Below are 12,668 nucleotides of genomic sequence, written 5' to 3'. Positions count from 1 at the left end.
GTAAAAACAGCTCGGTATGCTGCTTGATGTTGCAAACTGGTATTTTTTTATATTATTTTATGTTTAGTCATAAACAGCCTTGTTTGTGGCAAGTAGTCTGACCATTTATTCCTGTTTTTATAATCATTTAGGCAAATAAATCGAAAGTCCTAAAACAATCGCAGAAAAGAACTTGCCTCCACATTCTGGTCTGATGTGTGTGGTTTTGTCTTTAAACCAGTGTTTCCCAACCCTGTTCCTGAAGGCACACCAACAGTACACATTTTCAACCTCTCCCTAATTAAACACACCTGAATCAACTTATCAGAACATCAGAAGAGACTCCAACACCTGAAGTTAATGGGTCAGAAAAGGGAGACATCCAAAATATGTACTGTTGGTGTGCCTCCAGGAACAGGGTTGGGAAACACGGCTTTAAACGTTGTTTTTGGCTTTTTTTAACATACCAAAGAAGACAATAAATATTACGTAATGAATTTAATTTTTAGGAAAAATGTTATATTTATAAATGCAAATACACAAACAATAAGCCGTTTTTACCTGTTTTCATCGGTGAAATTAAAATATAAATCCATTAAAAATGTCAAATATTATAAAGCTATAAAGACCTTTAATGCAGAGGTGTCCAAAGTCGGTCCTGGAGGGCCAGTGTCCTGCTGACTTTAGCTCCAACTTGCTTCAACACACCTGCCTGGACATTTCTAGTATACCTAGTATAAGCTTGTTTAGCTGGTTCAGGTGTGTTTCATTAGGGTTGGAGCTAAACCCTCCAGGACACCGGCCCTCCAGGACTGAGTGTGGACACCCCTGCTTTAATGTATTCGAAATCTATAATATTAATAATTGGTGAATTTATTTATTGTTTTTTTTTCATTAGTTCATTCATTTTCCTTCGGCTTAGTCCCTTTATTGTTATTTAGGGACTCTGGGGACTCTGTGATCCTTATGCTTCTTGACCTTACTTCAGCTTTTGACACTATAGACCAGGGGTCACCGATCTCGGTCCTGGAGGGCCAGTGTCCCTCCAGGGTTTAGCTCCAACTTGCCTCAACACACCTGCTTGGGTGTTTCAAGTATACCTAGTAAAGCTACGGTCACACCGGGCTTTGTGTGTGCGAAATTCTGTCGTGCGGCGCTGCGAAAAGGGGCGGGATTAAACAAGCTTATTAGAAATTTTAAAAAGCTAGCGATTGCTCCATGTTTTACATTTTTGCCCAGAGAGGTCGTGTTTTGATCCTCGATTGGTCTCACGCAGTCAAATGATGCGATTTCACTGGTCAGAGTTCACCAAGCTTGAACTTTGCACCGCAGCAACCTGCGAAACTTAACGCATGACCCTGCATTTCCGGTCTGACGCATTCGAAAGTGTTTGATTAGCTTGTTCAGGTGTGTTTGATTAGGGTTGGAGCTAAAATCTGCAGGACACCGGCCCTCCAGAAACAAGTTTGGTGACCCCTGCTGTAGACCATGAGATCCTTATTTCCCATCTTGAGAAATGTGTAGGCATTCGGGGCTCTGCTCCTAAATGGTTTAGATCTTATTTGTCAATCAGAAGCTTTTGTGTTAATATTGGTCAGACCTTTTCATCCTCCAGACCCCTGATGTGGAGTTCCTCAAGGGTCTATCCTTGGACCTATTTTCTTTTCTTTATATATATTTAACCTTCAGGATCTATATTTCGTAAATATGGGGTGGCTTTTCATTTTCATGCTGATGACACTAATAAAATAATGATAAAAATGGCCTTATTAATTGGCTTATGAGATGTCTTATCGAGGTTAAGACCTGGTTTTTGTCCAGTTTTAAAATTTCAATAAGGAAAAAACAGAGCTGGTCTGGTTTGGTGATCCTACCCCTCTGGAATTATTAGGTTTTGGTGAGCTATCAACTTATCAAAGACCTGGGGCTTCAGTTCGATAGGGATCTGAAATTTAACAAACAAGCAAATTCAGTTGTTAAATCCAGTTTTTTCCATTTACGACTTCTGGCAAAAGTCATTTCTCTCTTTTAATGACCTTGAGAAGCTGATCCATGCTTTTATTTTGGAAAGACTTGACTATTGCAACTCTCTATATGTGGGTATGAGTCAAAATGCCCTGAATAGATTGCAATTAGTCCAAAATGCGGTGGTGAGACTTCTGACAGGGGCTCGTAAGTATGAGCACATATCCCCAGTTCTCTCCTCTCTGGGCTGGCTGCTTGTTGATTCTAAACTATTAATTTTTGTTTTTAAATCCCTAAATGATCTGCCGGAGTTTGCATGTTCTCCCTGCGTTCGTGTGGGTTTCCTCCGGGTGCTCCGGTTTCCCCCACAGTCCAAAGACAGTCCATGTGGGACAGGTGAATTGGGTAGGCTAAATTGTCCATAGTGTATGTGTGTGTGAATAAGTGTGTATGTGTTTCCCAGTGATGGGTTGCAGCTGGAAGGGCATCCGCTGCATAAAACAAATGCTGGATGAGTTGGCGGTTCATTCCGCTGTGGCGACCCCAGATTAATAAAGGGACTAAGCCGAAAAGAAAATGAATGATGAATGAATAAATGATTTGGCACCACATTACTTATCAGATCTCCTACATTTATATATTCACGGGTGGTCATTAAGGTCTTCTGATCAGTTTATTCTTTCGGTTCCAAGGCCCCGGTGTAAGCAAAGAGGGGATCGGGCTTTTGCTGTTATCGCCCCAAAACTCTTCCACCGCACATCAGACATGCTCCAACTCTATCTGTTTTTAAAAAGCTTCTGAAAATCCGTCTTTGCTCTTTAGCATTTGGGCCTTTTTAATGTTGAGGGGTTTCCCTTATGTTTTAATTGTTATGTATGTCATGTAGAACTTATTTTAATTAGTATTGGTTGTGTTCAGCACTTTGGGCAACATTGTGTTGTAAAAAATGTGCTATAAATAAACTAAACTAAACTTTATTAATCAGGGGTCGCTACAGTGGAATTAACTGCCAACTTATCCAGCATATGTTTTACACAGCGGATGCTCTTCCAGCTGAAACCCAGTACTGGCAAACACCCATTCACACACAGACACTCACTCATACACTACGGAGGAAACCCACGCAAACACGGGGAGAATAAACCAACTCCACAGAGAAATGCCAACTGACCCAGCCGGGACTCAAACCAGCGACCTTCTTGCTGTTAGGCGTCAGTGTTAACCACTGAGCCACCGTGTTGCACCTTATTGTTTTTTTGTTTGTTGTGCTGAACTTTTTTTCAGATTTTTGTTACTCTCTTACTTTGCAATTATATTTTCTCAATAATAAAAAATAAGGCGAATGCAAAACAGTATGGGTCAGAAGATTATTTGTGCTCCAAGTACAATATTAGTTAATTTTTTTGTCCTATATAACATTATGTACAGTAATGCAGAATGACAAGATTTATTATTCTCTCTGTTTCATCAAATAGCCTGCAAATAACATCCTGACTTATGAAGACGTCCAAAACTGTTCTAAGAACGTCTTCTAACAATATTATGAAAAAATTAATCAAATGAAGACATTTCACAACTGTTCTAAGAACGTTTTCTAAAACTATCATTAGAGCATTAATCAAACACATCATGAAGACGTTCCAAAACTGTTCCAAGAACGTCTTCAAACAATATTATGAAGACATTAATCAAATGAAGACGTTCAAAAATTGTTCTAAGAACGTTTTCTAACAATATTATGAAAACATTAATCAAATACGTTATGAAGACGTTCCAAAACTGTTCTAAGAACGTTTTCTAACAATATTATGAGAACATTAATCAAATATGACACAAAGACGTTTCAAAACTGTTCTAAAAACTGTTTCTAAAAATATTATTAGAGCATTAATCAAATACAAATAAAGTCATGAAAACAATCCAGAACTGTTCTAAGAACTTTTTCTAACAATATTATGAAAACATTAATCAAATACCTCACGAAGACATTCCAAAACTGTTCTGAGAACTTTTTCTAACAATATTATGAAAACATTAATCAAATACCTCACGAAGACATTCCAAAACTGTTCTGAGAACTTTTTCTAACAATATTATGAAAACATTAATCAAATACCTCACGAAGACGTTCCAAAACTGTTCTGAGAACTTTTTCTAACAATATTATGAAAACAATAATCAAATACGTTATGAAGACGTTCCAAAACTGTTCTGAGAACGTTTTCTAACAATATTATGAAAACATTAATCAAATACGTTATGAAGACGTTCCAAAACTGTTCTGAGAACGTTTTCTAACAATATTATGAAAACATTAATCAAATACGTTATGAAGACGTTCCAAAACTGTTCTGAGAACTTTTTCTAACAATATTATGAAAACATTAATCAAATACGTTATGAAGACGTTCCAAAACTGTTCTGAGAACGTTTTCTAACAATATTATGAAAACAATAATCAAATAGGTCATGAAGACGTTTCAAAACTGTTCTAAAAACTGTTTCTAAAAATATTAGAGCATTAATCAAATACAAATAAAGTCATGAAAACGTTCCAGAACTGTTCTAAGAACGTTTTCTAACAGTATTATGAAAACATTAATCAAATATGTCACAAAGACGTTTCAAAACTGTTCTAAGAACGTCTTCTAACAATATTATGAAGACATTAATGAAATGAAGACGTTTCACAACTGTTCTAAGAACGTCTTCTAAAACTATTAGTAGAGCATTAATCAAATACCTAATGAAGACGTTCCAGAACTGTTCTAAAAACGTTTTCTAACAATATTATGAAAACATTAATCAAATACAAATAACGTCATGAAGACGTTATAGACCTGTTCTAAGAACGTTTTCTAACAATATTATGAGAACATTAATCAAATATGTCATGTAGACGTTCCAGAAGAAACTTTTTCTAACAATATTATGGGAACATTAATAAAATACTTCATGAAGACGTTCCAAAACTGTTCTAAGAACGTTTTCTAGCTATATTATGAAAGCATTAATCAAATACAAATACCGTCCGGAAGACGTTCTAAAACGTTTTGTACTAACATTTACAAAATATTTAAAGAACGTTAGTGAATATTCTAGGCACGTTGCAGGTTAGCTGGGAATTCGCCTCATTTCAAGGCCATTGAAACAGTTTTATTGCGCTTGCACCACAAGATGGCGCTGTAATCCCACTTTAAGGCAATCTACAGTTACTGACGGCCATGATAATTTAGGCTATATTAGGTTTGACCTTTAACACCATTTGACAAACACCTCAAACCACACTCCCAATGAGTTTTTATTAATGATCTGATTAATCAATAGCCTACTTTAGCTATGTTCATGTTGACCAGTGTTGCTTATTCTGATTGATGAACCACCTATTCGACATGCATTATTACTAAATGCTTGTGCACATTACATAACTGATCCCTGATCTGGCCCACAGATTAAAAGCCACTCAAATGAGACACTATATGATGTGTTGATCTGCAGCAGCAGTCAGTGGGTGTTTGATGGAAAGTGTCACTCAGAAGCACAATCTGAGCCTCGGCGTTCGGCTATCAGTCTTGGAAGAGACAAGAAGGAATATTCATGAGATGGCAGGAGCGTTTTACAGTGTGTGAGTGGGAGAGAGAGATGAAATGTGCAAATGTGTGTGTGTGTGATGGAGGAGATGAGCCCACATTTTGTCGTCATCAGTCGCTGATGTTTCTCCCTCCTCTGTATGAAGCTCCTTCTGGCTGTCTGTCAGGCGTTAGAAAGCTTCTCTTCATGTGAAATAGGGGAAGTATGAAGAAATAAATGTTCCGTCAGGCCATCTTCAGGCTAAATACGGAGGAAGGATAAAAATAACACATGCAGGTTGTGTCGTCAAACTTTGTTGAATGAGCTTTGACTCATTCTTGAGCTTTTACAGGCCTGTGAGCCATTCTTGTGCTAAAGGAGTGAGAAAAGAGCGCTGAATGTATTAAAGCCAACTAAATCCCATATAGAAATCTTATTTATGGCAAATCATATTCTCACCAGCCACTTTATTAGACACCTCTCCAACCTCTTAACACAAATTTCTAATCAGCCAATCACATGGCAGCAGCTCGATGCATTTAGGCATGTAGACATGGTCAAGACGAGCTGCTGCAGTTCAAACCGAGCATCAGAATGGCGAAGAAAGAGGATTTAAGAGACTTTGAATGTGGCATGGTTTTTGGTGCCAGACCGGCTGGTCTGAGTATTTCAGAAACTGCTGATCTACTGGGATTGTCTGCAGTTTTGTGGGTGAAAATGCTTTAGTTGAGGCCTGAGGAGAATGGCCAGACTGGTTCCAGCTAATAGAAAGGCAACAGTAACTCAAATAACCACTCGTTACAACCGAGGTCTGCAGAAGAGCATCTCTGAACACACAACACGTCCAACCTTGAGGCAGATGGGCTACAGCAGCAGAAGACCACACCGGGTGCCACTCCTGTCAGCTAAGAACAGGAAACTGAGGCTACAATTCACACAGGCTCACCAAAATTGGACAATAGAAGATTGGAGAAACGTTGCCTGGTCTGATGAGTCTCCCTTTCTGCTGCGTCATTCGGATGGTCGGGTCAGCATTTGGCGTCAACAACATGAAAACATGGATCCATCCTGCCTTGTATCAACTGTTCAGATTCGCATCATGGATGTGCAGCTAACAAATCTGCAGCAACTGCGTGATGATATCATGTCAATATGGAGCAAAATTTCTGAGGAATATTTCCAGCTGCTTGTTGAATCTATGCCATGAAGGATTAAGGCAGTTCTGAAGGCAAAATGGGGTCCAACCCGGTGCTAGTAAGGTGTACCTAATAAAGTGGCCGGGGAATGTAAATTATTATTATTATTTCCTTTATTTAGCCAGGAGATCACATTGAGACAGCTCTGTCTCTTCTTCCAGTGAGACCTGGTATATGACATAAAAGTTGATTTTTGGTTTTCACAGATATAAGGATCTGTCATGTATGTACATTTATGCAACATATATTTCCAAATATTGGAAAATAGCACTTTACATATATTTTTCAACAATTCATTTAGGTTTTTTTTTTTGGCTTAGTCCCTTTATTAATTAGGGGTCACCACAGCGGAATGAACCGCCAACTTATCCAGCATGTTTTACGCAGCGGACGCCCTTCCAGCTGCAACCCATCACTGGAAAACACCCATACACTCTCATTCACACTCATACACGACGGACAATTTAGCCTACCCAATTCACCTATAGCGCATGTTTTTGGACTTGTGGGGGAAACCGGAGCACCTGGAGGAAACCCACGCCAACACGGTAATTTTTTTTCTGGATTTTTCCACCATTAGAATTACAAATATGCACATATATGTTATATATTAGCTATATACTGTATTTATATATGTTCATGTATGGCCATGTAGACTATTAGATGTTCATTTGTGACCACTATAACTCAAACTTTGTTCGTTTTAAATTAAAATACCCAACTAAAACACTGAAAAGTGAGTGTGACAAATCCCCATATTATGTAAAATGTCTTATGTAGGACTTTTTGTTAAATACAGAGCATTGTCATTATGCAGATTTAATTTCATTTTAATTCTCTTCCTCTCACTAACAATCAGCCTATTAATATAGACTGACAACTGTTAGCTGATTATCTATTGTCTATTTACCTTATTCTCCGCGTATGAGCAGGCGCAGCCATTTGAATCATTTTGGCTCGAGACTTCCGGTTTCATTCAGTTGCATTCATTTTTAGATGTTAAAAACAGCTGGTTTTGCTGCTTGGTGTTGCAAACTGATATTTTCTTATTATATTATTCTACTTTGTCTGTATTATTATGCAAACACTTGTTTGTAGAGCAAGTAGTTTGACCGTTTTCTGCCATATTATTATTACTAGTCATTTCTCCCATAGGCGGCTGAATCGGAAGTTCTAAAACAATCGCAAAAACGTGCACACTTCCGCATTAAAGAATAAGGTCAATAGTTTTTATATTTTGTCCGAGAAGCGGAAGTTATGAGACCCGTCTTCCTGTTTGCTCGTCAAACGTGGGAGGAATATCAGCGACATTTCGCGGACCAAGTAAGTCCATTTGTTTTTTATTAGAGAAATATAAAGCACAACAAACACGTATATTTAGTTATAAACCAACCAGCGTTCTGTTGGTTATGCATTTTGTTTGGATTTAAATTTTCGCCTCACACGCAACATTCTATTTAAATTTGAAATCGCCCGCCAAATTCAGAGCAACTGTCAAATATAACATAGTTGCATGAGTTAAATTAAAAGCATGGATTTTGGGTTGCATTAACCCAACGTTTGGTAAAATATGGACAATCTAAACATTAGTTTATTTTAAAATTAAATTAAAAATATAGGCTATGTTTACCCAACTTTTGAACTAACAATGGGTTAAAACAACCCAGCATTTTTTATTGAGGTAAAGTTGGTTTTATATTCGCACATTCAGACTTTCTCCTTAATTACATAATTTCAGTAAATATTATTTGCCAGTTATAAACAGGAAAATCATATCAGCAGCCAATAACTACTAAAGTACATCGTTCACAGTCAAATATACAGTGTTGTTATTGTTTTTAAGTCATTGTAAATGCAATCTCAGACCGAATGTTTAAAGTATATTGTGGTAAACAATATAGGGATCGTTAAAATGACCAATTGTGATGATATAAACCAACTTCACCTCAACCATTTTTGTTGTGTATAACCTGAACTTTCATATCAAAATCAACTGACACCATGGAAAGTCCATTTAAATAAGTGAAGAGGTGGGTGACATTGTTCCACAAGAAAAACTCACGAAGCCAAAAGAGCTGTTGACACTGAGAATCTCTCAGATGAAGTATTTCATGGCGGCGTACTACACCTTTAAAATCTCCAAAACAACCTGAGCGAAGTGCTCTCGCGCCCGCTTTCGGTGCTTTGAAGTGGCTTCCTTTGATTTCCACCTCGAGAACGAGCAGAAAAACACGCAGGTGGGTCACTGACGTCATCGACAGGTGGACCCGAGTGGGCTTTTCTCACCGTGTTAAAACAAATCCTCCAATTTACCAGCTGTGGAACAAAAACAAACGTCCCACACGATTCAGAGCCGATGTTAAACGCCTAATAGTTGAGACTTTATTTTTAGGGTCATATAAAGTACATATAATAGTACCTGTTATTGTGGTTATTAATTCAGAAGCATCAGTGTTTCACTTCCCTAAAGATTCATTCATCTCCTGAAGGCACCCAAAAACTTAAAACCACGCAGTAACATAGTGAATTGAGAATTTTAGTCATCTGCTAATGTTGAAAACAATTGATTCTGTCCTTTATCATTTGATTGAGGAAAACTTTTAATGTTTTGTAAGCAGTTTTACCAAACGATAGATAGATTTCTTCATTTTTTAAAGGGAAATATTTTTAAGGGGTCTTCATAATAATATTTGTTATTGATCAAACCGAAATATGAATTTTTTGATCAGCGTTATTGATAATTTAATATTTTATTTTTGTATCTGTATAATGACTGTTTGTACAATTGATTATTAAGACAGATTATTGTTTTAGACAGATATTAAGACAGATTATAAACTATATATTGAATATTTGGTACAAGTGCTTCCATGAATATAGCCAATGCTGCTCATATGGCATTAAAACATTCATAAATACATAAACAAATCAGTTTTATGGCCTTGAAAAGAGTTTATACGCATGCTTATTCTATATAATTACAGATACATTGTGATTTAAGCTTAAGTCACCCTTATGTTGTTTCCCATCAGCACCTAAAAACACCACCTCTGCGCTGGAGAAATAGGGTAACTTACCATGTTTTCTCTGTATGAAGGTCAATGTGTTTTTCTGCTTGTTGCTTTGATAATTTGTGCATTTAGTATTTCACCGAACTTATTGCAAATCTAAAATATGTATTGAACAATGCCAATATTGTACAGTAGCCTATTATAAATATTCATTTATTATTATTCATAATGCAGCAAGTGTTTTGATGCGCTTAAAATTTTGACTATTGTTAAAAAAATAAAGAAATAAAGAAAAATAAAGAAAAAAAATGGGAAAATTAGTCAAATAGCCTATTTAAAGACAAATAATAATAATAAATATTTAATAATTCTAAATGATTTTATTACGTCTTTTCCATATCATCTCAAATGTGTCTAAATTGTAAGCTTCGGTTATTTGTAGCAGCATCATTGTTCCCTCTTAACGGTTCAACCCACTAAATTCTGTGGAAACTCTCACACACACCATCCCACATGTTTAAAGTGGTCTTGTCCAACTTCGGAAACCCCCTCTCTGCTCTCCAGCCCCGCTGATCCTGGAGCGGTGAAACTATTCCGCCTGGGCCTGTGGGCGGAGAATGACGTACGAGGAGCAAAAGTGACCATATATGGTGTGCTGCCTGACGTCAGCAGGCCTAGTGCCTCCAGTGTGAAAGCGCAAATGCAGGAAGTGTTGATCAATACACAACCTCCAGAAATCAGCTGATTACTTGACTAGGAGTGAAGATTAATATGGTCAAGCCACAATAAATTAGTTGAGTTTTCATTTAGTCGTTGGCTGAATATGAAGACTCGGAGGAACTGGGTTACATAACTGATTGAAAGTGACACATTGTACAACACAAAATGAAAAGACACACTCCCAAAAGTTATATTTCAATATATTTACTTAAATAAACAGCGCACACATCAAATAAAAAAATGACATTGTAAACATGTGACATTGTTAACATATACGCGTCAGGATCAACCCGACTAACACAATAATTTATGAGTTCAGAAACAGTACTGCACGAAATATCAGATGCGTCCACATGATCAAATACAGAGTTGATCATGACATTAAACACATTATTGATACTACGACTGGCCTTTCCACTGCGTCGAGGCGCGCGCGCGCGGCTCTCTGGGGGCCGCAGTGTCCGTTCACTTCCGTCCCAGAGGAGGCTTCGCGACGAGCTTTTATTCGGAGCCCAGGACGGGTCCAAAACAGCTCAGCTGAGAGCTCGCGAGTGTCGTTCAGTTGTCGAACAAACAATTTCCAGTGTTATTTCTGCGTTTTGCTTTGGTGAAAGTCCGGTCGCGTTTAAAACGCCTCCATCTTACTGGTCAGCATGAGCTGACAGCCGCTGTTCATGTGCCTCAGGACCTTCTGCTTGAGTTGGGCCACCTGTTCCCGCAGAACAGACGCTGTGTTGGACAGTCCGGCGTTGTCGGACTTCAGAACCTTCACCTTTTCCTCCAGCCGCGCGATGCGTTCTAGTTTGCGCCTTCGGCATTTGGTGGCCGCCAGTCGGTTCCGGAGCCTCTTGCGTTCCGCCTTGATGCGTTCCTGCGAGTCCATGTCGATCGGGGACATGGGCGGCGAGCCGTCGCTGCTGTGCATGTCGGGAACGGTCTGCGGTTCCTCTTTCAAAGGCAAGAAGCGCTGAGGGAGCACGCCGGGGTGCTGGAACGCGTGCGCGGTTTCCGGGTGCTGACTCTGCTGTATGTGGGACGGCAGGTAGCTGATGGTGGTGGACGGGTGGCTGGGTGCTGGGCAGTATGCGTTCAGCGTCGTGTAAATGGGAGGCTCAGACTGCAGGGAGGAGCCGAAAACGGACGCAGTTGTCGAGCACGTCGTCACGCCGCCGGCTCCAATCGACACGTTGGGCGGGGGCATCTGGTTCATCTTGTGGAGCTCATCCAGAGCCTTGACGAAGCCCTCCGCGAAGCCCTCCTGCTCGTCGGTGATTCCCCGACCGTAGAGGTACTGGCCCGGTGTGGGGGTTGTCAGCACGCCGTTGCCCGTCTGGATGATGAGCCTCTCCAGCTCCGGAGAGGCCAGTTTGAGCGAGCCCACATCGGCGCTGGACGTCTGATAGAGGTCCGATTTGAGGTTCCGATAGGGCGGTTCGGTCACGTTCAAGTTCATGCCCGGTTTCTGGAGTTTATAGTCGTGTAGAGCCGCGTCGTTGTGACCGTAACCCAACAGAAACGAGTCGTCGTGATAAAACGGCTGCTCCATTTTTGTACTCATAGAGTTCTCCTGGAAAAGCGCTGTTTCACCTGGCGAGCCTGACAGTTCAGTGTCCACTCGTTAAACCGTCCGAGAAGGAGCGCGAATAACGATGACAGTCAATAAAGCAGCGTTTTCGGTCCCGTTCCCCTTTTCAGGAGTCAATCTGTCGATGCTCCTCTGGAATGAATTAAACACAAGCCAAACTCCGCCAGAATGAGCCGACTAACACAACAGCAGCAGTGAAACGCTCCTGAGCTCGGGATATCTCTGAGTCTGTCCTACTGAAAGTGAACGCTCCTTCAGAGAGATGTTGGTTTGATTTGCTCTGATGCGTTCTTTCTCGTGGATCGGTATCCCGATTTGGTTTTTATAAGCAGCTCCCGCACTGACAGCTGGTCACGCCCCAACGCCGTTACGTCACACGCTTTCTCACGTCATTGTCGGGAACTGCTGGGACGGTAAACAAGCCTGAGGGCGAAGCGCGCACCAGAGCCGCAGTAAAGCGATCCATTGGCGAATTTATATCACGATTTTAAAGCATAATTAAGAATCTAATACACCGATTCACGCGTTATACCCTCGAACATCGGATTAATGAGGTAGGCTTATAGCTAGGTAGCTATAATACAAAAATAAAGCTGATAGTCTACGGTTTATTTTTTAAATAGTTATTTTTAATATTTAATA

The 12,668-nt window shown here is 39.6% G+C and overlaps 1 protein-coding gene across 1 annotated transcript; it reads right to left on the bottom strand.

The window, feature by feature from the left end:
• Positions 1 to 10,629: 10,629 nt before the first annotated feature.
• junbb (JunB proto-oncogene, AP-1 transcription factor subunit b) lies at positions 10,630 to 12,344 on the bottom strand. The gene has a single exon (XM_056452870.1). It carries the CDS (start codon positions 11,997 to 11,999, stop codon positions 11,067 to 11,069), a length of 933 nt encoding a protein of 310 aa, XP_056308845.1. The 5' UTR covers positions 12,000 to 12,344; the 3' UTR covers positions 10,630 to 11,066.
• Between the last annotated feature and the right edge of the window lie 324 nt (positions 12,345 to 12,668).

Source organism: Danio aesculapii, chromosome 3 (assembly GCF_903798145.1).
Source record: "Danio aesculapii chromosome 3, fDanAes4.1, whole genome shotgun sequence".
Lineage (NCBI taxonomy): Eukaryota > Metazoa > Chordata > Actinopteri > Cypriniformes > Danionidae > Danio > Danio aesculapii.
This window is presented reverse-complemented; position numbering and strand designations above follow the sequence as displayed.